General features: G+C 34.0%; 2 protein-coding genes and 1 long non-coding RNA gene across 4 annotated transcripts; all 3 read right to left on the reverse strand.

Annotated features, from left to right (window-relative positions):
• Positions 1-882: 882 nt before the first annotated feature.
• On the reverse strand, positions 883-2,095 carry LOC140789608 (uncharacterized). Its single transcript, XR_012109215.1, has 3 exons — positions 1,890-2,095; positions 1,349-1,384; positions 883-1,194 (listed from the first exon to the last, which is right to left on the reverse strand). It is a non-coding gene; the product is annotated as an uncharacterized lncRNA (long non-coding RNA).
• A 616-nt stretch (positions 2,096-2,711) lies between these two features.
• Positions 2,712-7,961, reverse strand: LOC140789958 (N-acylphosphatidylethanolamine synthase). Of its 2 annotated transcripts, XM_073139886.1 has the most exons (6): positions 7,545-7,961; positions 6,878-7,005; positions 4,753-4,838; positions 4,487-4,624; positions 4,160-4,213; positions 2,730-3,308 (listed from the first exon to the last, which is right to left on the reverse strand). In XM_073139886.1, the coding sequence occupies exons 1-5, from the start codon at positions 7,766-7,768 to the stop codon at positions 4,205-4,207; spliced, it is 585 nt and encodes a 194-aa protein (XP_072995987.1). In that variant the 5' UTR covers positions 7,769-7,961; the 3' UTR covers positions 2,730-3,308; positions 4,160-4,204. The 2 variants fall into 2 exon arrangements, with proteins under 2 accessions (XP_072995986.1, XP_072995987.1); XM_073139885.1 differs by lacking the exon at positions 4,160-4,213 and having other exon boundaries at positions 2,712-3,308.
• Positions 7,962-9,298: 1,337 nt separating this feature from the next.
• Positions 9,299-20,076, reverse strand: LOC140788994 (uncharacterized protein At5g50100, chloroplastic). Its single transcript, XM_073138561.1, has 8 exons — positions 19,866-20,076; positions 17,194-17,321; positions 15,285-15,392; positions 15,112-15,168; positions 13,602-13,667; positions 11,975-12,035; positions 11,293-11,339; positions 9,299-9,600 (listed from the first exon to the last, which is right to left on the reverse strand). The coding sequence occupies exons 1-8, from the start codon at positions 19,981-19,983 to the stop codon at positions 9,565-9,567; spliced, it is 621 nt and encodes a 206-aa protein (XP_072994662.1). The 5' UTR covers positions 19,984-20,076; the 3' UTR covers positions 9,299-9,564.
• Positions 20,077-24,963: the final 4,887 nt, after the last annotated feature.

Here is a 24,963-nt window from a genome sequence, read left to right on the forward strand (position 1 = left end):
TTCACACCTATACTTATATATATATATATATATATATATATATATTAAGATTTTATTTTGCATGTGCAATAATAGATAATGTCACGATCCTCAAGTCAATGGAGAAAGATGCACATAATTATATCTTTAAAGTATATTAATTGTAACACCTAAAAACCGAGGACTTGTTCTATAAAAAAGTTTAAAACAATAAATAGATTAAGGACCACTTATTTTACTCTTCCATTCACATCAATCGACAGAAATGTCCTACCAACTGAGTACGGAATCAACTTGTGGTACTTGGGATCTTTAAAGAGTGATCGACTAAACTAGCCTTATTTTAATTTTTATTTATCTTCCAACTCATTAACTAAAGGAGATTTTTGTATTATTAGTACTACCTAAAACGCCAATTTCATAAGCTTTTTAGGTTTTCACTCAATCGTTATAAAAAGCTGAAATATTTAACATTTTATTTATAAAAATTCGTTTAAGTTAGTGTTTTAGTAGTGTTTTACTCTAGAGATACAATGTAGTAGATCCTTTTTAGTAATACGTTTGTTGAGCAATATATATTAATAAAAAATATTTAGAAGAGAGGCCAATTTGGTCAAAAACTCACCTGTTTTTTTGGGTGGGTACAAGAGAGGCCAATTCTAGGGATGACCCTACAATTAAGATTAGAGGGTCATCCCTAGAATCCAAAAAAATAGATGATCTATCAAAATGGGCAATGCAGTTCGTTCGTTGCCCCATTACATTCACAGTAAGTGTGCGAGAAGCTAACATGGGGGAGAGTGGTCAGTATCTGAGTGCATTGGAATATAATACTCCGGATACTTAGAGGAGGCAGGCGAATCTCCAACACTGATTGATAGTGGTTATGACGGAGGATGAATCTCCTTCAATGATAACCTTCTACCAGTCATATACATACGAGGCAAATAAGGAGAGAGACAAAAGTGGAGAGGGCTAAGGCTTTTTGCCAAGAGAGGGGATGAGGTCGATATGATATTTGAGACTGCAATGAGAACTCTGCTCAAGCCAAAGGGTCAAAAGACTCGTCAAAATTAACCTTGAGCACATCTCTAGCGGAGGAGGAATCCAGCTGACTGACTTCCACCAAACTTCTCTTGTGTTGTGAGGGGGGGAGGGGAAGGGGTTGTAATATTCCATCGCCATCTGCATACTTAGCCAAGCAAGCAATGGTATCTACACTGGGATTAAGGTTTTCAAAACATCTCCTATTTCTAGCTTTCCAGATCATCTATATCATAGTAGCTATGATAGCCTTAAACTTGTCAAAGTTATCATTAATATGTGACCAGTCATAGCCTAACCAGTGGGCATTGATATTAAAGGATACATTCAGATTCAGGTGCTGGGCAATCACACCCCAAACCTGAATAGGAGTTCCAAAGTCTCTTCACATAAGTTCGTCGTAAAGTGTAAAATAAATTTCAAACTAATTTAACTATGCTCATTTCTTGTACATGCACAACATCCATGATATTATTTTTTTTTTAAAAATGTCTAAACTATGCTTTGAAAGGATGGACGACGAGAATAAAGATCGATTAACGTAATCTTTTTTTAAAGATAAAATAGAAGTTAGTAAATATAAAATATATATGGAAGATGAGACTAGAAAAGGAAATATTAATAAACTATTATTAAGATAAGCTATTTTTCAGTTAGTATATTAGTAACATACCTCATTGTACTGGAATAAACTAATACTTAGTTGACAAACAAATAGAGTTCACTAGGGCTTGTAATTAGAAGTGCTGATTTATACTGTCTAATCCACTTAACCTACATTTATACCAATAATTTTTTTTTTTAAAGAGAGTACATTTTGTGCTCATACTTAAATAGTTTATTTAATCAATAAGAAAGTGACTTACTATTTGAGTGCTTGACAATGTATAGTTTTGGAGGCCTTATCCTTTATCCCATTCCCCATGGTGTGATTAAGAAACAAATGAGCGTTTTAGCTGCAAAAGTGAGCAAAAGATGAGCAGCAATGCATACTATTTTCATTTCCTTACCTATTTAAAAGCTTACCTTGGTTTACTCATTGTCATGTTTTATTACTGTGAGAAGTTAATAAAGAAACATAGCCAAAGAGCAAAACCTTTCACAATTCTTGAAATGATGATTTTATTAATATACAAACAGCAATTCGGTAAATTATCATAAACATAATGCTTGTCTCTTAGTATAAATAACAGTAACTCTAAACATCTTAACCTGCAGATGTAAATGATATAAATATTTGAGACTGATCAGAATCAGATCATCATCACAAAGTGTGTTTGGTGAAAATAATAACAGTAACGAATAATTGTATTGACTAAAAAAAGCCATAGAGAAAGAATGCCTCCAATTCGAGTTAAGAGAGTCAGGAAACAGGACCTCAAGACTTACTTGTTGGGAAAGCAGTAAAACAGATTTGAAGAGGTAGGAAAGGAAATGATTTAGTACTAAATTGAGATAAGAGTATACCTTCATCATTCTCATGGTAATTGCCTGCAGAAGTACTAAATCAGAAGCAGTTATGTCAATTAGCTACGTCGCTGTAATCATCGATGAGATGGATGACGGCCTTTGCAGTGAAAAAGGAAAATAGAAAACAATACATGGCATACAAGCTCAAGCTATTTTGTCAGAGTTTCTACTTTCTCTATGCACAGTTTTGGACCATCCAACTAGCAAATAGATTCAGGTTTCAAGTGCACAATGACTTTGTTGTACAGTTATTTTTGTATGCTAATCAACTACTTGATTATCCAACCAATCTGAAAACATTTATTGGTATACAATTATCCAAGGCAACAATTAATAGGGGGAAATGTCCCGCTTATTGAATGCTAAAGAGCCTGACATAAAAGTGTAATCCATCTGTTTAAATCAAGTTAGATCTTCCATTGATCCCACAGCTAAGACCTCAAATTTATGCAGGGAAAGGAACCTGCAGTAAAAATAGAAAATCCAATGCTCTACTGATAAGATGCGGAAATCTTAATAGCTATACCTTAAGTTTTTCTAAGTGTGGAACCGAAGTTCCGCAATCTCTCCATTACAGTTCGGATCTGATCTGAAATTGTGGTGTACAGCCATCTTTGTGCGGCCTCATTAAGACCATCAGGAGAGATACTTGGCCAACCATAACTGTGTACTGATGATTCCTGAGATACCGTCCTCGCTGTGTGCCTCAAGCTCTGAAGATCAAACTCAATTGGTTCGCCAACGATTATCTGAATATCCTTGTTGCAAACAGGTAATGGTGGTCGCCTTCCAAAAAATGATTTTTCAGGCATCACCTGGAAGTCCCACAAAAGATGAAACTAAGAAAATATATAGCTGAAAAGAAAAATTGCCGCTGAGAGGTTGTTTGACAAGAATGAACACAACGAAAAGTAAGCATTCATGCAGGATCAAAGTTGCTTCAAATATAATCAGTTCAATGCATTTGCACTGAATGATGCTGTTTACTTGGTGAAATCAATAGTATTGAGAAGTAAGGAAAGGTATTAATACCGCCAGCGGCACTAGAAGTTTTAGCACAAGTTTGATCAATTCCCAGCACAAAATGAATCAGTTACAGTTACGGTGGAAATATTGGTCCAGAAATGAACCAAGACTAATACAAGGGCTAGTTCTGATATTGGTCATGCTTATGTTGTCAATTCAGGTCTCTTTAGGTCCAACTTCAAAAGAAACATCTACAAATGGCATGAAACCTCTATCTTGCATGGCACAAATGAATTACTAATACTCATGAATCAACTAACATAGGTCTCAACTGACATCTTCGTTGGTTAGTCCTTCAGCATTCAGCTTCTGATATCAACCACCCCATGTCTCCATTCCCATATCTTTCTTTAACATGTGTCTCATTGTAACGATGCTTAAAGGACTAGGAATGTGCATCAAAATTGTAAGCTACCTTTCTTTAAAAGGATCCAACTCACAAAGAATGATGCAAATTATAGTACCTGTTGATTTAAATTAGAAATCCAATTGCCAATGTACACCCGGTTTACATAACACAAACATGCACATCTAATAAGGAATAGATGTTTGATATTTGCATGAAATTTGAAAACATCTTTCGCTTACAAAATCATACATTGAGATAAAAATTAGATGATAGACATAACTTCTGATTTACCAGAGCACGATGAAAAGATGAGGCCAGATTCGCCAGAAGCCAGGACTAGCTATTCTGGAGGATGATTAGGAAGTGAGATCATGATTATACTCGTAATAGACTAATAGTATGATTATATTTTATGGGAGTAATTAATTTCCTCACAGATTTGTCTCAGGATACAAGCTAATGAGATATCAAATGCTTCAAATTTGATGATATGATTTGTAATCATCATATTTGTGAAAAGCATAATTAATTTATTACACCTTGTCAGATGCATTTTCATAAGAGAAGCAGTGAAAAAACATGAGATGCTTAAAGAAAAACAGTGAGCTTCCTGCATACCTTCTCAAAGCCAGAGTGGATAATTGGTAAAACTAGAGGTGTTACAGGTGCTCGGACGATAAGACTGGCAGTTCCCCATTTCAAACGTCTTATAGGTGCACTTTCTTGGGACACTTTTCCTTCAGGAAATGTATGCAACTGCTTGAAAGTTTATACTGAGCTTCAGAAACAAATCGTAGTTACTAACATCATTAGGACACTTCATGATAAAGAAGCCAATTATTGTATTTGGCACAAAGATTCAAGGATAACAAAAGACTTAGTACCCAGCCTCCAGCACTCAGTACTTCAAGAGCTTCATTCATATGTTCTTGGTATATTCCACCACCTCTTGTTATAGGTATGCATTTTCCTGCACAATTAAAGAATCTTTGAAAGGGAACTCATGGCCATAACATAAGCCAAACTATGGACTTAAAGTATGCATTAAGGGAAAAGGGCTTATAAGCAACTCAAAATACACAGGCTAAAGAGAGATACAAATATAAATGCCTTCTGTATCTTTAACATTTTAAAAGTACAAATATCATTCATATAATGAATCAATTCAGTTCAATTAGTAGATCCTTGCTTAAAAGGAAAACAATTATCCATACAAGAAATACTAGAGAAATGTTCTAGAATGTCCTAATTCCTATGGTCACAAAGTTCTGTTTTCACTTTGTCAGCAAAGATATGAAAATTTTGAAGATGAATAGGAAGCTTATAAATTGTGGAAAAGTGAGCAGTCGAAAACACAACACAGACTGGTCTGAAAAAAAACCACTACTTACAACAGGAGATATCCAACAGTACAGCAGATTGTAAAATTGATGGTGGTAGAAAGGGAATAATAGTCATTACAAATGTGAAAATGACAAGAAAGGAGACACCAAAGTCAATGAGGGTTTCTAGTGGTACATCTAATAGGATGATAGCAGCATGGTGGCAGTTGCAAGTGCTGGCAACATGCCGATGACTACCATGTTGTAACTGGCAGCAATAGTGCATTGCAAAAAGGAACTAGTAGAACTGATAGTAGCAAGATATATGATTGAAGATCTACTAGTTGTAATAAGGGCCATCATAGCGGTAGCAGTACATAATGAGTCCTGGAGATGAAATGGCAATTGAGTATGTTAAGAGAATAAAATAACAGGTCATGAATTCAAGTCTAGCGAGGCTATATGTCATTTAAAATATAAACTTCCATCCACTTAATTCAAATTTACTTCCTGGGCCAATTAAAAATTTTGAGCCTAGAAGTGTGGGAAATATTACTATATTAGTGTATAAAAGAATAAAACCACCATTTTAGCAAGTAACAACTTAAGGTTTTAAAGCAATTAGTGAGTTAACAGAGTGGCAAAAATGGTAATAATCATATAAACATTTTTTGTTTCAATAGTTTTAACTTTTGGGTGCCAAAACTTTCCAAAGAAACTCAATTCCAAAATAGAAAGAAAAAACAACTTCACAATCTCTACTACTATGTCAAACCAAATTGATAACAATCTCACATAGGCATGTCCAATTCTATTTATTAATATAACAATAAAGAAATGATGTTTTGACCTCTTTATTACTCGAGCATTTTATCATGATACAAAAGTTGTTGAGCTTTATTATTATACATAAGAAGAATCAAACAATATTTTGGTAATATACTACCTTATGTTGAGGCAAAGAAGAAAAGGAGAAGAATGATATAAAATCATATAGTCTGGCTCCTGAACAAAGCAGACATTATGATTTATTCAGTCAACATTTAAGCGCATATCACCATAAAGAAAACTCCCAAACTTCTCTATGTGAAAAGATTTTGGCAGAAGAGACATTGCAATTAAATATGGGCAGCCATGTCAGTCTAAGGCACAAGTACCGACGCATCAAACGAAAAAAATACCAACTTCATTTGTTATATGACTCGTAAAGCATATTATAAGATGACATTACATGACCAATTCTTTTGACATGTAGTTGGTTTGGCTTAATACTCAACATAGTCTGATTAGCAAAAGCACACTTTTCCCTGATTTTGTCAATAAGAGAATCTGGAAAGAATGAAGTAGCCTGTTTGAAAAAACAGACATGAAGCTTCCACCACATTGCAGGTGAGATCAGTTTATAGAATTATAACTTTGACTATTCAACAAGTCAACAAGAAGATATACTCATAAGATAGGCACATCTAAAAATTAGCATCAAAACTTCACATGAGCATTAGAAGCAAAGATTTCCAACCATCTTATTGGTTGCTTTCCATTTGAAAGGCGATTGAAAAAGCCACATTGACCTCAAGTTATGGATATCAAGAATTCAGCTACAGGAGAAATAAAATTAAGATAACAAATACTGCAAGCAAGCTCATCAAATAAGTTGAAAATGAACATCAAAAGAGGGAAGACTTACCTAGTCGGAATATGTATGATAAAAACTTATTTTTGAAGCATATGTCCTCTGCTGCCAGAACCCATCTTCCAAGTTTTGCATCCGCAGAAGGGAAACCGTTAAATCCCCAAATAAGTGGGTCATCCAACCTGCCTTACAATCAGCACACTTAGTAAGATGTGGTACTTTATAACTAGCAATCATCTGTGTTAATCTTTAAGAACATAGGAGTCTAGATTTTTAAAATCCAAAGAAAATAAATGAAGGATTCGGTTCAGTACTTAATGTTTAACATCTTTTATCTCACTCTCTTCCAATCAATCATTGTATCAAACAAAGAGCCAGCTTTTGCAAATCAATTTCATTATCAAGAATCTGGCAGCAATGCATCACACAAATAGTTTATTTTTATGCCAGGTACCTTGTTATTATTAAGGAGACAAAACTATAAGGAAATCCTTTCTTTGATTCAGCCAAACTAAACAACTTTATCCGTTTAATAGACATCTATGTTTAACTGTAACATATTGTTCAGTGCTTCATGTCCAATATCTTCTTCAATAAAAAAGATTTTTTTTAAAGATCAATAATCGGAACTAGAGAGGAAAAGAAAAAAAATTGCTTCTATTTGAATTAGATCTTTAAAACAATAAGTTTTTGAGATGAGGGTAAAAGAGGAGGAACGCACGTGGACATGTGATTGCTGACGGTGATGAGGGGGCGGCCGAGGGGGCGGTAATTGACGAGGCGGAGGAGGGTGTCGGGGTTGTGGACGGAGGTGGAGTTGAGGAGGTTGGTGACCACCTTGGCCAAAGCCCCCACCGCCGTGAACACCACCGCCCGAGGGATGCCGCCGAGATGGTCCGCCCGCCCCGCCCACCGTAACGTCCGCCGCCCCATCGCATCTCCCATTCCCCCCCACCTCGCTTCTTTTCTCCTCTGAAGCTGCAAGTAGTCTGACCTGGTTGCGCTCACTGCTCTCTCACCAAGCTTCACTATTTCTATTTGGATTTTGGACCTCTCTCTCTCTCTCTCTCTCTCTCTCTCTCAACCCTCCTCTCTATTGACTCTCAGAATATTATTCCAAGTCTGCTCACTAGAAAATGTATCCAGATGGATAATTACAAACTTATTTATTACAATATTTGGTAACTTTTAATCCATGTTAGATGCCAATTAAACTATGTAAATAATTTATACATGCATATAAAAATTATTGTCTATTTCAATAACAACTCTTTAATTTGCTAAAGATTATAAAAAAATTATTAATTAAATTAGTGACTTTTATTGAACTTGACTTATTTACCATATGGGACATAATATTTGGTGCTTACATTTGGAATGGTCAAAGACTCTACTTTGGGTGTTTTTTTTTTTTTTACTTTTTTGTCTAAAATTAAATTATCTCTCCCAACTTTTACTTGTAGCTCTTTGTCATTATAGGTTAGATTAATGTGAAATTATTAAAATTTTCATCCAAACTTAACAGAAAAAGGATACATTTTCATAATACACTTATAATATTAATAATCTCTTTGAGTAAATATAAATTTTCTACCCATATTTTTAAGATGGTTGAAAATTTTCATTCCATGAGGATATATAGAAGAAGATAGAAGAGTTTGAAAGTACAATTTTATTTTAACTTCAAAATATAAGATACAATTTAACAGTCAGTTCTGCATCTATAGATACATCATCTAAGCTTAAATATATTATTTGCTTTGGTGTATAGCAGTATTTTGAGATACTATCTATCATCATAAGCACATATGCAGTTCTTTTGACAAGCATTTAATTAAGTGCATTTCAAAAAACAGCATTTTAAATTAACTCCCTCTCGTTCTCTCTCATATAAAAAAAAACATCTGAAATACAATTTTTTGTTTGACACAATTAAATCCCACTCTCTTCTCTCTCTCTTAACTCAAGTATTCTTCTCCAATTTAAACAACTTTTTAACTAATCTAGAATTGAGTTTTGGGTTTCTATGCTGCAATCTTTTTTTTTTTTTTTTTCAAGTAGCTCTCTCTTATCCAACAAGTACTTTAATATTTGATTCTAAATATTTTACTAAGCATTTTAATATATTTAATCTCAAGAGATTTATAGTAAATTAATATTATCCTTGATACCAAATATATTTTTCACAAATAAACTAATAATGTATAAAGCCAAATATGTGTCAACAGAAAAGGTTTCACAAAATATAAACAACAAAACAAGTGATTTGCTTCTGTAGATATAGTTTCTACAAATACATCTATTTTCTAATACATATGCTTCTATATAAACATGAAATCAAACTTATCCAAACTAGAAAGGTGAGCACATAAGAAAGAGAATTTTTCCTTCTCTTCTGGAGTTCCCCTCTGATGGAATTGTGAGCAAATGTGTCCTATTGTAACACTGCTTTAAACATACTTTGAGAGTGAAGTATAAAAGGAATAACAAATATATGCATCTACTTTTTTTTCTCTTTGTTCTTGTAGATAAATTACATATCATTGGTATAAAATATCAGTTGTTCTCTAAAGTGTTCTCTAGCTTACACATCAGACTGCCATCAGTTTTTTCTTTCTTGGAGAATAAAAAGTAATGATAAATACATTTAATAAAAAACATCTTCATACAAGAAAATTCTCATGCCATTAGCCTGAATCGTCAGCTAATGGACCCACTGGAACTGATCAATGTGATGCGACTTACTTCCTGCAAACCTTATCATCATTGCATATAGCCTGAATGTAATGAAAACTCACTCATGTTAGTATGAAAAAGCATTCGTGGATAATTGTGTGTTAATTAAATCATTTTTGCAATATCTCTGAAACTAGAAAAAATGGCAGATTTTTGAGATGTAAGATGTAACTCCTAAATACCATTATTATTCAAAAATATATGCAAAAGACATCAATAAAAAAGAATAACAAACTTTCATGAATAGTTTATAATGAGTCACAGCTAGGATGGCATTTTTCATAATTTAACTTCTAAAACTTTTATTCTGAAATTGTTGCAGAATGATTCCACTAATTTAAACTCTAAATAAAAGTACTTAAGGCAGACTGATACGAATTGGGTCAGGTCGGATCACATCATGAGAATATTGAACTGGATAAATCGAGTCTATTTATTTTTTAATTAATTCATGCTTATGTAAACTATTAAGTCATATAAATCTTAAGACAAGTCTAAATAACTCAAGTAAGTTTTTAAAGTAAATCCTAGTTCGAGTTGTGTAAGCCTTTATAACTAATTATATTAGGATTTATTGTACCCGACCTCTATATATAGAGGGGTTGGGCTGCTTTATTTAATCATCTAAGCATCCAATGAATAATTAAGAATTATATTTTACTCTTAGACTTCCAAAAGTAGGAATAAGATAATCCAAGAGTACAAGTAAATTAATCGTAGCCATTTATTTTTTTAGGAGTAGATCTAACTTAGAACCGTAATTTTACCTCCAATCCATAGCAACAATCACGTCCAGTAGCCACTCTACCTTACGGCCGTCCACCACCACTGTTGGTCATTCGCCACTCTCCGACGACCATTGCAACGTTAGATAATTATCAATCTGTCCAATTCTGACCTTTCTTCTTTATCTTAATTTCATCTTTTCACTTCGACCTCAAAATTACGTGAAACTAAAGACATTCGATCCGTGACTTCTAATGCTTCCTCTCATTAAAATATCATAATTTTTTTACGTCTAGATCATTCTAGATATGATTCGTAACAGAGACGAGAATGTCTCAACGAAGCTTTGCTCCTGTGATAGATCTTCTTTATTGTTATGTTCATTGGTACAAGAGGTGGCGTGCATGACATTTAGTTGAATTTATATTATTTTTCAAAGAAGATATGGAATTAACACTGAACTCCATACTGTTTTTTATTTTTCTATTCTACCCTTGTTAGACATGCTAGTGGATCTATCATTTCAAGTGTGCTGAGGGTAATCCCTTCAGCAGCATCACTTGAACTTGGCTAGCCACATTTGCAACAACTACACACTCTGCCCCTAGCTAGTGGTGATAGAAGATAACACTGAGAGAGATTGAACAAAGAAGAGGCCTCAGACAAAGATTAACCCAACAAATATCCACAATACCTATTACAGCACAGGAACTTTAACAAACAATCAAAGTTAAACCAACAAGGTATCATGAGTTCTACCAATATCAACAAGTAAAACCTAAATAAGCACCAACCACCAACACAAGTAAAATCTAAACAAGCAAGTAAAGTCTTTCAAGTTTAGTTAAAAAGTCTATTCGGCAATATCCTTAAAATGGTCACTGTACTTGGGATAAATTCAATTTTTGGTCATTTAAAAATGTAAACAAGTATAATTAGCTATATCTTAATCATACTGTGGTAATATCGCTACTCTGATATTTGTTACAAAATGCGGGACAACTTACTGTTAGCTTCCTTCTTGATTCCAGAATGTCTTCCAGCGAAGGTCGACCTATGTATAAATTTTGTTAACAACAAGACATTCAAGAAATAAAGTTTTTAATCAAGTAATGAAAAATCAGGAACTTATAACACAATGAATAGCATGCCAGATAAGTATACATGTCCATCTTCATGGGTGATGATTGCCACCACTAGACATCTCAAATATATATATAATCTTTTCTGTTTAAAGATCGTTATGCCTACAGAATCTATTGCTATAATTAGTAATAAAGTTTAAGATTTAATGTATAAGATTAACCTTAGTTGGACTCCAACTCTATATCATTTATATATTTAACTTTAAAGTTTCTCTTCATCATTTAAATTGTATCTACAACCTCAGTGTGCTATCCATAAGAAAAGAAAAACTTTCAACTTAAGAAACCCTCATGCATTAAGATTGCCTTGAATTTAGTCGCTATTCAGTTCCATGGATGTGACATATAATTTCTATTTGCTATTGTCTTGAGAATTTTAGAGAGAGCATTAGTTGCATATTATTATGCAAGGGAAATATTCATCATAATAATCATCAGGTTTCTATAATACAACTAAGTTCAGTAATATTTAGAATATGAAAACTATTTGGTATTTGTTTAATTATACCCTTATATTAGATAGGTAAAATTTTGAAAGACAAACCTGTGATTTGCAAACGATATTTTGCCCAAACACTATAGATCGCATTTGCTATTGTAGCCACCTGTGAAATGTCAGAAGTATTACTTGAACAAATATACCAAAAGAAGAAAACCGATATTCATGGAAAAGATAAGACCTTAAAACTAAGTCAATTTCTTAAACTAGACATACAGGGTTTAATATTCATCGTATTGGTAAATATCACCAATAAAATAGAGGTGATGTTATTTACATTCTCTGTCAAGCATATCAGATCGAACAAACAAAAGGATGACTGACTAACTAGTTATCAATACTTTTACATGATATATAGCTTTAAACGATAAATACATGCACAGCTACAAACCAATTTTTTAGTTCTTGGGCTAAAGATTGCTAATTATTACTACATATTTTACTCGGATAGTATTTTAGTTTGTTCTTAGGCTTACTTCTAAGTTCTAACTACTGGATAAAACATCACTCCTCAAACCAAAGTTACCATCCCCATGCTTTCTCTTAGTCATTTCATGCCTAGACAAATTTAAATAAGGTTGCTCCAAGTGTGAATCTAACTGAACTAGTAGGACACATACTAGAAGCATCACCCGATAATAGTTGGAGAGAGCTTGCTACAAATTACAGATGCCAAAGATAGGGTCATAAGCTCTCCTTTGAACTAAGAAACAGAATATTGAGCTCAATAGAGGTAGACAGGAAGAAGAAAGGAGAGAGAGTTTTCTCTTTTGTATCAGATCAACTCCAAATCATCAAATTTGCTTCCACAGTGACCTTTTCCTCTATGGCAAATGGTGCCTTATAGGCTTATACATTCCATATTAATAGGTCTTCTTCTATACTTCGTTGCTGGATGATGCAAGGATATTTGATTGGCATGACAGAAAAATCTTCAATGGAGCCTTTGTTAGACATTTAGACCATTTGGGTTAGGGGTGAGAAAACACCATGGTGGACCTTACCAGATCATTCAAGACCATGCAAGTTGGTCTGTGAACATGCTAGTGGAGGCTTCCTAAATCTTCCAACCAGTGAATTTCAGAATGCTGGCATGATGGCTTGATGGCACTTTACATATGATAATTGGAAAAAACAATATAAAGTTCTGGCAAATATTCTGTGGAGCAGGCCAGACTTATAAGAAAATTACTTGACCTAATTCTGTTTTTCTTATTGATGTTAATTCAGTGAATTTCAGATGGAAACTCACATATTTATAAGCGGCAGGACAAGTGATGCTATCACTAAGATTGGGAGTGGCTTTATGCCTATATCTGTCATTCTTCAAGAATTTTTAGACATGGAAACGTGAAAGTGTAATATCTGAAGGAATTAATATCAGCTTAAAGGTAACAGAAGAAATGGAGTGCAAGAAAATAAGGGTGATTCACATAGACAAGACACCATCTACGATTAGCCATGCTGACAACATCATTGAACGATCAACAAATTTCTTTCCATCAAGAGATTGTAATAGGGATCAAGTTGAAATGATAAAAGAGTATAATGCATGTTTGAATTATACACATATTCATAAAGTAGGATGCTCATGTTACTGTAGCTAGTAGCATCTTATACAAGAAGTAAACATCAATTTTAACTATAAATTGAACAGACAGATACCACTTACAGGCTCGTATTTTGTAATGGTATAAACCCATCCAAGCCCAATTTCCTCGTACAATCTTCTGAATGCCTGTAAGCACACACACAAATCAAGTGACCTATTATATCTCAAAACCATCATTGAAATAAGTGTCACTGCAGCTTGTCTAATCAGGTTTGTAATTTGTCCTTCTAGAAGAGATGGCGCTCATTCTCTCATGCAACAGCAGCCCAAATAAGAAATATTCCCATATTGGAGAAATAATGCATTATTCTGATGGACTTCAAACTTTATTGATCCGTTCATTCAGACATTTATTTACCATTAAAAAGGACATTAGTTATTTAGGAGATTAAGACTGTACTGAAGATCGCCCATTTCAGGTGCCTGACAATTTACCTAACATGGAATTCCTACAGAAGCTGTTAAGATGTTACATTATTCATATACAGGACAAATTTAAAACTGAATGTCACCGTTATTAAGAGAAATTCAATTTATATAGTCCAGATATCATCATTAATTGAAGTGCAGAACTGTTACGCTTGTGTCGAATAGATATTCTATTATCAGCCTTATAATTTGGCTTCAAATTTCAGCCAAAATGGATTATTTTTTCCTGCTGATAGCAATCCAAACCAAGACAAAGGCCCACGGTTCAAGGCTGAAACCAACAAGAATGTTGTTTCGACCTTGGTTCTAGATCATCCTCAGTCAAAATTATCTGCTTCAGTTGAAATATCTCAGTTTCCAGGTTCAAAGCCAAAAGCAACCCGAACTATAACTTTGTACTATCATTTTCAATTTAAAGTGACAGGATCACTTGTTATGCTTTTTTTATTTTTTTAATTATTTTCCATGAGATAGGAAAAACTCTTATACTATGTGTTTACATGGAACTTTCCTCCTTTTTCCTTTCACATTGAGGAATTAGGGATTTTAAGCTAATCATCTTGACATGGGGCACCCAATTAAGAATCAGGTTGTTGGGAATCCTACTCAGTTGAAAATGTCAATATATTAAGTTTGTTGCCTTTTATTTTATACCCAAATAATTTCTCTTTTACCTTAATTGCACAAAATATGGACACAATTTCTTGTTGATACATCTTATGTTGCTTACTTTTGAACCAAACTAATGGAAGAATATATTTGCTTTTGCATAGTCACCTTGTCTTGCTAACACAGGTGGATGAATGACCCTAACCCTAACTGTATTGTATCCAATGTAGTTAATTATAAATATTCCTCCAGGAATGGAGTACTTGCTGTTAATTGAGTTATGTTAGCAGGATATCTCTATTTGAGGTGCCAAATCCACTTGTAATCTTGTCAGAACCTCGTTCTCTCACACAAACCTCCCAGGCACTTCCTCTTTTATCTTTCTTTAAGAGTTCCAATTCTTCGCATCATTATTGGAATATACTCACACTTCTCGTAAACATCAAAAATGTACTCTAAAACAGAGAACAAATTGAGGACCAATTTAAAAAGAAAATAATGACATCATACAAGAGGGATGTGAATGTCATACTTCAACATCTCTGACAACAGTTCCATCTGAAAGAATCGCATGAATTCTTCCCATTACCTAGACAAGCAAATGAATATCTTAGTTATTTATATATCATAATCATACAAAATTGGAATGTGACTATTGTAGTCAAAGCCCTTTACTAGGAAACAGATTTTGAAATGATAGCATACCGTCTCATAGTCAAGGCCCTCATTCTCCTCAGGTGAGTAATCATTTGAGCTAATATCAACAAACTTTATAGCTCCATAGGATCTATTCCTCTCCTTAAGCATGTTTACCTGGAAAAATGAAAGTCAAATTTTATCAATATTGCATTTAAGATATAATACTTCAATGGAATAGATCTTCGAGTAATGCACAATACAGAAAGTTTAAAGATTTTTTAAATGTATTCAGGATATGAAAAACAATTCTATTTTTGACAGTAGGTCTTCACATGGAAATATAGCTGTAAAATCATCAAGATGTAGGAAAAATAATTCCAGGTGACCTCAATTAGTACATCTAAAGGAGGGGTACAGGCTAATTACACCACAACAAACATGCTATATATGCATATTAGAAGTCAAACTGAAGCAAGATAGTTTTGCTAAACATTACTGGTTTTGCACTGACAAGTTTCCACATATAATAAGATTCTTATTTTAATGGTCTTCTGTGGGTATTCAACAATAAAAAGTTATCACCAAATTCAAATATAGTTTAACATTGGCCATGTGCTTCTACATGACTTTAAGATTGCAATAGCTTCAACTAGTAAATGATAATGAAAGAAGAGAAACAATGTAAGAAATCACATGCCATTGGAAACAAGGTTCCGAAACTCACTATCGCGATCGGGATTGGCCGCTAGAAAAAGCATGTGTATTAGTCGTATTGGTCACCCCTATTAGATTAAACTATTTTTAATTATGTAAAGTTCTAAATATTATTTAAAAATATAAATTTTCTAAAAATTTAGAAAAAATAACAGAAAAAGAAGGAAATAAAGATTAGTTATATATGAAGCCTAAAAACTTAAAAAAAACTCACTCAAAACTATGATAAATTTTGACTTAATTTTTAATAAATTTTTATGCTCGTAAATTACTATTGTAGAACAACAGTAAAGAGAGAGATAGTTAAAAAGTGAGCGGGAAAAAGATAAGAGAAATGAGAAAAAAAAGAATACTCACCCTAGTTCACCAGAGTAGGGAGTAGACGGAGAGGCTTAGCGGATGAGCTTAGTAAAGTGTGAGGGGTGGGAGGAGAGTGTGTGTGAGAGATAGAAAATAGAAATTGAAAACTTAAAAAGAAGATAGCGAAAAATATCAATTCATAATGTCTTCTAGGTTGGATACATTTTAGATATGATCTAAATCTTAAAAAAGTTTATTTTCGGCCAAGACGGATTAGCCGATCCTAGATCGAAACCGGTCATTAGAATAGTTTTGGGTCAGGATTGGCCGATTTTAGAAACTATGGTTAGATAAAATTTAGATACAACCTAAATCTTAAAAAAATTTATTTTCGACCAAGATAGATTGACTGATCCCAGATCGAAACCAATCACTATAATAGTTTTGGGTCAGAATTGACCGATTTTGGAAACCATGGTTGGAACTTGGAAGTTATGCACGTAAGCTCAAATATATGAAGATCAAAAGAAACAGATTTGATACTCAACAATAATATTACATAAACCTATTAGTTTGTGGTGTACTAGCTTATCATATAGACAAAAGTTCCCAAATCCAATAAAAGTGCAATGGTCTTATTCAAGGCTTAACATTTTGTCCAAAATGAAAGCTTTTAAGATATCCCAAATAGAAGCTTGAGTGGATATGATGATTGTAATATTTTAGTAGATACACTGATTTTAGCTTTATGTAATTGTCTAATGGCTCATCATGAACAATAAGACTCATGTATCTAGATGATTTACAGGCCAAAAAAATCATAACCGTGTGGAAGCAACTACATCACAAGAAAAGAGCATTTTATATAACACGGAGATGAGATCACTTGAGCAGAACTTATGTATCTAACAATACTAATACATGACACTCAAAATATGAAAATATATTTCATAGAACAGACCTCACGCATACAAAGCGGGCAATCTCCATCATATAGCATTTTGATCTTCCATGTCTTAGATGAACAATCATCCTTCAATTCTGTCATTCTTTTTGAGGGGGCGTCCGAATGAACTTGACATCTGAAAGCTAAAAGGAGTATATTTGGCCAAAGTAAATAGTAGAAATAACATGAAACTATGAAAGAAATAAGTTTATAATATAAGATTTCCTAATGAAGCAATAAAGACATAAAATAGAAAGACCTCAATTGTAATACTTAAATACTGCCCAACAACATGAGAAAACTTCTATATTAAAGTAAGAAGATTATAGAGGTAGTTATACTATATGTCATATAACAAAAACATTACAAGAAATCTTTTCCTTGGAAAGCTACTTGGACCTGCAAAGTTGCAAGAAACTCATCATCTTACTAAAAATATTTCACTAACACAAATTGGACAGCAGAGTTATGTTTCAATGAAGCAGGATCATTTGACCTGCTGTTGAAAAAAAAAGTGGATGTTGAACCTATATTTCATTACAATTTGAACTAAGAAAGGTCAATTCTAGTAACCTAGCCTAGGGCTCAGACATTAGTCGTTTAGTCACATGATCATAGTCACCCCATTTATCATAGTAGTAAGAAGTAGGATCATTTTTCTTCAATTTGTTTGTAAGAAGTAAATGAGGAAATCTAAAGTCACCAAAACTTACAAATTATTACTGCTGTGAAAAAGATAAATCTCTGAAAGCAGAGAGAGAGAGAGAAGAGAGAGAGATAAGTCTATAAAGATTTGATTTGCCTTTTGAACTCAATCAGCCATTGCATAGATGAGTTCAGACTCCAGCAAGTGAAGACTTACAAACAAGATCCATCTGATCAGCCAACTAGGAAGCTCAACTAGTCTCCAGCATGCAGCTATAGAGAATTTGAACCTTAGAGGGACATTTTATATAGGAGACCAAATTGTAAGTTCAATTAGTGTGTAATGGCAAATTTGTGGACAAATTCATATGTATTATAATTGCATAATTTATATTCAGGTGTATGATCAAATCACATAGCCTATGAATGATCAGATAGCGCAAAGAAATCAAGATAATTCAAGTAAGTAGATTTTCGATTCAACAATGTAGTTTCAGAACCCCATCCGGACAAAGTCATTAGCGTTCTGACGCCGGCTCGAGAACATTAAATGCGTCCTAACGACACTTAAGAGCATTTAGACAATATGCATAGGACAGAAAACGAGAATTTTTGAAACCAAATCCTCTAGTATAACATAAAGTCCTTCCTTACCTCTATGAAAAAAAAATCCAAAGGCTTTATAGGAAGACACTGTATAGAAAGAGAGCCCAAAACAATTTTATACTCATCTTAGAAGAATTTTCTAGTCCCCTCAAAGAATAAATTCTTATCTATTGTGAGGAGAGTCACCATATATGCCCGAGCACTTGTGCTTCAACAGAAGATCTAAAAGTATTGGAGAAGCTAAACGGATGTCGTCTATATCGGCATCTAAACCATCATCAACACTTGTATTTGAGGTTTATCCCTGGTTCGGGTATGGACTAAAGAGAGGTCTTTTATTTCATAAGAATAGTGAGTTCGACAATTTTTATTCAAGAGTTTACTTAAACATTACAGCATTAGAGTGTCAGAATGGATTATAAGTAAGTTTTGTTTCTATTACTTAGTAAAATAAATCAATCGGCTTTGAATGGGTTTGTAGTTTTTTACCTCTCTATACGAGAAATGTTTTCCATGTTAAAAAAAATGTGTCGTGGTATTTGTTGTACTTTACTTTTCCTAGTCAGTCTTGGATTTTTGTTTTCTACTTTTAATCGGATTTTCACCCACCAACTTGAGTTTCGGTTTTCTTAGTTTCAGTACTATTTGGAGTTTCATCTCTCGCTCGGTTTCAATTTTTAAAGTTTGATTATAAATTTTTTTTTTTCTAAACCCGGTGGGATTCAGTTTTCTAAACCAAATCAATTTTGGTTTAGACTTTCCATATCTCTAAACCTAGTCAAACTAGGAATTCTAACCTAATCTGATCAATACGGAACTTCAAAGTCTCCAACAAATACGAACTTCAAGGTCTCCAACAAACTAGCAAACAGATGAGCTAACTAGAAGTAATAGTTATATCATGTATAAATGTAGAAATTTCCATAAGTACAAGGGTATTTTTTCAATTTTTCATAACTGTAATGAATCTTTAGCATCGTACAATGGTATTATTAATCTCTAATAGATAATGTATTTGTTTTCTCCTTCATAGTTAACACTTGAGAGTAGATAAAGAGACATGCTTGTACTAACATATTCTAGACAAACCCGACAATAATCATCCTTGGTTCTCCTTCTTTAATGCAAAATTTAACAACCAAAAGGTAAATTTGGTAATCTAGAAAGAAGAGAGAGAATTTCTATCATTCAGAAGTTAAAGTATTCATCTAGATATAAATTATTAAAATATATTTATTTGGATGAAAAGTTTCATCAAAATCTAACCTAACAATCTATCAGTTAACAAACTACCGGACGAAAGTGAGTCAAGTTGATAACAAAAAAAAAGGTGAGTAGATTTCATAACTCATTAATCGAGATTTGAATCGCAAAATGCCAACCAATTACTCATCCATATGATCAAAGCAAAAGTAAAGCGGAGAGAGATTGCTTACCGTAAAGGGAATTTGACCGAGGGCATGAAATTTTGAACCGGGAAGGCACAGGAGAACCCCAAATTGGAGTTCGGAGAGCAAGGCGAGGACGCATGGCTCTGCAAGCCATTGATGCCATTCTCTCTCTCTCTCTCTCTCTCTCTCTCTCTCTCCCTCGCTTCCACCGCACCTTGGTTACGGTTATGGGAGGGGCAGGGGAAATGTGGAGACTTGCACAAGGGACAGCTGATAGTCTGCAGCCTCGTTTGCAGGAACTTGCTGCAGTCGCGGATCAAGATTTTGTCCGTAAGGGCCTGCACTTTGAAACAATAGAAAGGTTAGTTTCCAATAACTATTTGGTGGAATTGCTTCACGTTTATTTGGCTCTCTAAGAATCGATATTAGCGAACGATTTGATCTTCTCATTAGTGAACCATTTTCTTTATTACTGTCTTTATTTTGTGTCTTAAAATGACTATCTTAATTCTCAAGTCTATTGTTAGAAAAAGGAAATGATATACGTAGACGAAGGATATCGAATGGTTCCGGTTGCAGAAAAGTCCTACACTCCGGTCTTGCAGACGATCTCTCCCACAATGAGAATGTGTTATTGGTACACCAGCTCTGTACGACCGCACCCTCATCCTGTGAGAGCAATTCTCCGCATAGATTGAAAGGGAGGCGTGTAATATATCACATCTCGAGTTCCATATAGCGGTGGCTAAACCGAAGCAACGAATTCGGAATTCGTGTCGCATTGGTGGCCTTTAATAGTCATTGGACGAGGATTGAAGCTGCCCATTATTTTCTTGGCACGTATAAAATAAAAGGAAATAAACAAGACAATGATTCAATATCTAAGGCCTGAAATATATATACTTTATAATAATTGATTAGAAGTATTGAGAGCAATTTGCAGTAAAAATTATTCAGTTTTTTAATTGGCAGAAATAAACTCTTAATTTATTAAATTATAATTTTAGACCTCTTTTTAATGACTTATTTTTTTTTCTTTAGGAATATTTTCTTCTCTCTTACGTGATGCATAAATTAAAATGAACTTCCTAATCCGAAACAAACTGCTTAAGTTTTCACACTAAATTAATTATTTAGCTAAATCATATAAGTAAAATAAAATATTGTTTCAATAATACATTGCTACTTATCGATATCATTGCCCAATTAAGGAATTATTTATAGTGCATTACAAAAAAAGCAATGAGAACATAGTTAAATTGGATCACATTAATTGGATATTGAGCTCAATGTATTGAGTTTATTTATCTTATCTACTTAAATAATTTAGTTAGAGTGTTAGTATATTAAATTTTTATTTAATTAGTTAAACCCAGCTTTGCATAGTTTTAGAAAAATATTGAGAAGATATTTATTAGATATTTGAATATTAGGAAACTACTTGGATAAGATCGGCAATCTTGATATCTAAAATTTCATGGCGAGATGAAAGAATAATTTGAGAATATAAGAAAGACTAGTTTAATTATGTTTGTTTAGGGCTTTTCGATTTAATCTTTATAAATAGGGTCTCGTGGTTTGTATTTAAAAAATAATTAATAAAGAATTAATAAAGAATTAATGAAGGATTATTTATTTCCTATCTATCTCTATCTCTAGGCCGTCTGCCACCAACGTCATTTTCAACGTCTAAACACGAGAGTGCAAATTTGGAATTTCGACAAAGCGTTCAAACACCTGATGTCGAAGTCATTTTGTATTATGATTAATTTAAATATTTTTGAATTTCTGATTAGCTACTAAATATGTGGAGATCACCTATTTTGAGATTATGAAAAAATATGGGTGATTTGCACTATAAATCAAATTGATTTATAATTATGATATGGTTCGGTCCATATTGGCTCCACTCGCAATATTGGATTCATTGGGATGAATCTATTTATTTAGTTAAATTTTTTTTGAAGAAGTTGATTTTTATTTTTTGAAGAAATAAAAGGATTTTGCCGGGGGAGTTTGAACGCAAGGACCGTGTTCAAATGGGCTATGCGAACGCCTGTGCGCGTTCACAAAAATAGAGAACGTAATTTGCGTGTTCGAATGGGCTCGAGCCATTCGAACGCGTAATTGATAGGTCCCTAAGGTGAGCCTCTATAAATATATGAAGGAAATCATAATTGGAGTTTATCTGATAATTGAAAGCAATATTGTATTTTTATTTCCTTCTCTCTTGCTCTAGCCATTGGTACCCTCTCCCACCTCTTTTCTTCCACCGCCCAAGTTTTTTGTCGGCCTCCTCTAACTCCTAATCCCTCTCTTCTACAATAACTTCCGCCCCTTCATTTTAAGAAATTAACTTAGCACCTATCTAGCTATTGAAAGGCTATCAACTAGGGTTTACCCAACCTTCAGCTACTGTTCGACTGATATCTCAAGATCTAGTTATTCAAACTATGCAATCTTGGATTCATTGGAAAGCTCTTTTCAAAGGCGATAACGGATCCAAAATTCAAGAAGATCCAACAGTTATTCGTAGCTTCCTTCAAAAGTCACGTCCTCAAATCTGTCCAGAATCGTTACGGATTGGATCAAACTAATTTGTAACAAATTATGCCTTACTATGTATTTTAATTTTTCTTTGCAGCTCCCAAAATTTTTTATAAATTTTAAAATTACCCCTATACTAGCTTTGAGGATATATCATATTAAATTCAAGAGATCTCATTTGTAAAATAAATAAAAAATTATTTTTACTCTAGTTCTCCCTCTTCTCTGGTGGAGAAAAAAAATCATAACTAATCTTCTCTAATCTCCTCCTTGCCACCAAACTATCTAATCTCCTCCTTTGCCATCAAGAGCTCTCTTGTTTCCGAAATCCACATTTGGTCGTAGTCAATAGAAGGGGCACTAGTGCATGGAGGGTGAGGCTTCCCTATCCTTCGGCAGCACATCTCCTCTTTGTTTTTGTTCCCTTTTTTGTAATGTTAAGCTTTTAGTTAATAAATTGATTAGATGCTCATTTTAGGTGGGATTGAGGATTCTGTAGGATCTTGGATAAAGTATTAATGAGATACCTTTTACGGAGTGGATTGTGAGATTATTTTTTATGGGGTATTAAAGTCTACTGCAGAGTGTTACGCTAATAACATTTGTACAGGATGATATGGCTAGGCTTCATGTAAAAGTTACGACGGAAATTATTATTGATAGAATCGAAAAAGATAAGCATAATAAGAGATCAAGAAAGGGAAGCGAAGCTACAATTACCGCAATAATAAAGTTGTATTTGGAATAATTTGAATGTTATTTTATAAACTATTTGCATACAACAACAATAGATGTTTTTTTTTGAAATATCTGTGTACAACAATAATAATCTATAAATGTCTAAAATGTTTGTGTATGGCAACAAATAATCTATTTCTAAAATATTTGTGTACTATAGCAAATAATCTAGAAGTTCTAAAATAAAAAAATCTTCTCTCTCCTGATTAGTGTAAAACTAAATGAAGGCAAAAATCACATTTAATGCTACAACCTTGTGTGAGATGGTGACTTAATCCACTTAAATGAGTAGAAGAGCATTACGGACATTTACAACTAAAAAATGGGGAAAGCTGCAAAACAAAACTAAAATGGGTAATGAGGTAAAAACATAAATAATTTTAGTTTATAGTGCAAATTGCCCAAATAATATTGATATTTTCTAACCTCTTATCTCTCTCAATCTTCTGATTCAATCTAAGGCCAACTCTTTCAAGCCACCATTGCATTTCTCCTTGACTGTCGGCCCCATTATCCAATAGAGCCGACCATCTTCTTCCCCATTCCTCAAACCCTAAAAATAATAAAAAATTAAGGCACACATGCTCGACATGTGCATTACAGTTCCATCTTCCTCCCCACCACTATTTTGATAATATTTGATCCAAAATCTCCAACGAGATTTTTGATTCAGTCGTTGCATAATCCATAATGAATTTCATATAGAAATATCTTCCTCTCTCTCTCTCTCGCTCTCTTCTTCTTTCTCCTCTCTCTCTCTCTCTCCTTCTTTCTCCTCTCTCTCGCAACCTATCGTTTTACTTTATTTTATTTTTCTCTTCTCTTTCCCATCTCCATTTGAAGGCAAACTCTACCCGTAGGTGAGCCACCGAACCCCTCTAACCACTACATCCTCTTATCTAATTAGCGAACTTGGCATCCTTACGTTTAATTTTTCATCTAATAATAGAGGGTTATATTATTGATTTTCTTATTTTTTTCTTATTCAGTCAAATTCATAGCCTGACAACCGCTATTCGGGCCCACTTCAACTTGGGAAGTTTCCTCCTAGTGCCACGTTATTAGTGGTACTTTCTACTGGCCAACTCAACCTTTAATTGAGGCTAAGCCATGTGGACGTTTTCCACCGGCTTTGTAGCATGCTTCTGGCCACCGCAGTCTATGCTTCTTCTTCGACTAGTATCGCTCCCCTTGCCATCCTCTACCTTGTTATGGGGTTCTTAGGCCGTAGTTGAGTTGGTTAGATTAATTTTTTCATTAATGGAATTTTTTTTGTCTTTCCTGCATGATCTCATTGAGGAAGATGGTGAAGGAGGTGTGATTTAGGGCTAGACCAAACTCCCTCCTTGTGAGCTTGGACATCAAGCAAGGTCGTCTTGGGCCATGACCCAACTTGAGAGAGAGCTAGTGGTGATAGGCTATGGGCAGCCCACAATCCATCCTTTTTATTTGGGCTATGGGCTACTGACTTAGGAGCTAGTGGTGACTTCGACTTAGGAGTGCTCTTCGGAGTCCCAATAAAGGGACTATTGTTTGGCCTAGCTTCGACTCACGAAGTTTTCTTCCAATTTCGCATTGTTAGTGATACCTTCCACCTCTCTGATTGAGGCTAAGTCATATGAATATTTTTCGCCGACTTAGTAGCATACTTCCAGCCATCATCGTAGCCGCTCATGCTTCTTCTTGGGCTAGTATCTTTCTCTTTGCCATCTTCTACTTTGTTGTAGGGTTTCTAGGCTCAAATTTGAGAATCATTGGTTGGATTGATTTTTCTATCTATGATTCCTCGTGATCCTATCGACGAAGATGGTGAAGGAGATGTGTTTTGTGCTGCGCCAAACCCCTTTCTTATGAGCTT

The sequence above is a fragment of the Typha latifolia genome, chromosome 5 (genome assembly GCF_019914945.1).
Source record: "Typha latifolia isolate L0001 chromosome 5, TyphaL0001v2, whole genome shotgun sequence".
NCBI lineage: Eukaryota > Viridiplantae > Streptophyta > Magnoliopsida > Poales > Typhaceae > Typha > Typha latifolia.

Bases quoted from the DNA above. Each gene is read 5' to 3' on its own strand.
- LOC140788994 (XM_073138561.1), bottom strand. From the start codon at position 19,983: ATGGCATCAATGGCTTGCAGAGCCATGCGTCCTCGCCTTGCTCTCCGA. The intron at 17,322-19,865 runs GTAAGCAATCTC...TACTCCTTTTAG, and splicing joins TCGGTCAAATTCCCTTTACG to CTTTCAGATGTCAAGTTCAT. The intron at 9,601-11,292 runs GTAAGTTGTCCC...CATTACATTCAG, and splicing joins AATCAAGAAGGAAGCTAACA to GCTATATGCAATGATGATAA.
- LOC140789958 (XM_073139885.1), bottom strand. From the start codon at position 7,768: ATGGGAGATGCGATGGGGCGGCGGACGTTACGGTGGGCGGGGCGGGCG. The intron at 4,625-4,752 runs GTACTAAGTCTT...ACTTTCAAGCAG, and splicing joins TACTGAGTGCTGGAGGCTGG to TTGCATACATTTCCTGAAGG. The intron at 3,309-4,486 runs GTATGCAGGAAG...TGGGACTTCCAG, and splicing joins TCCACTCTGGCTTTGAGAAG to GTGATGCCTGAAAAATCATT.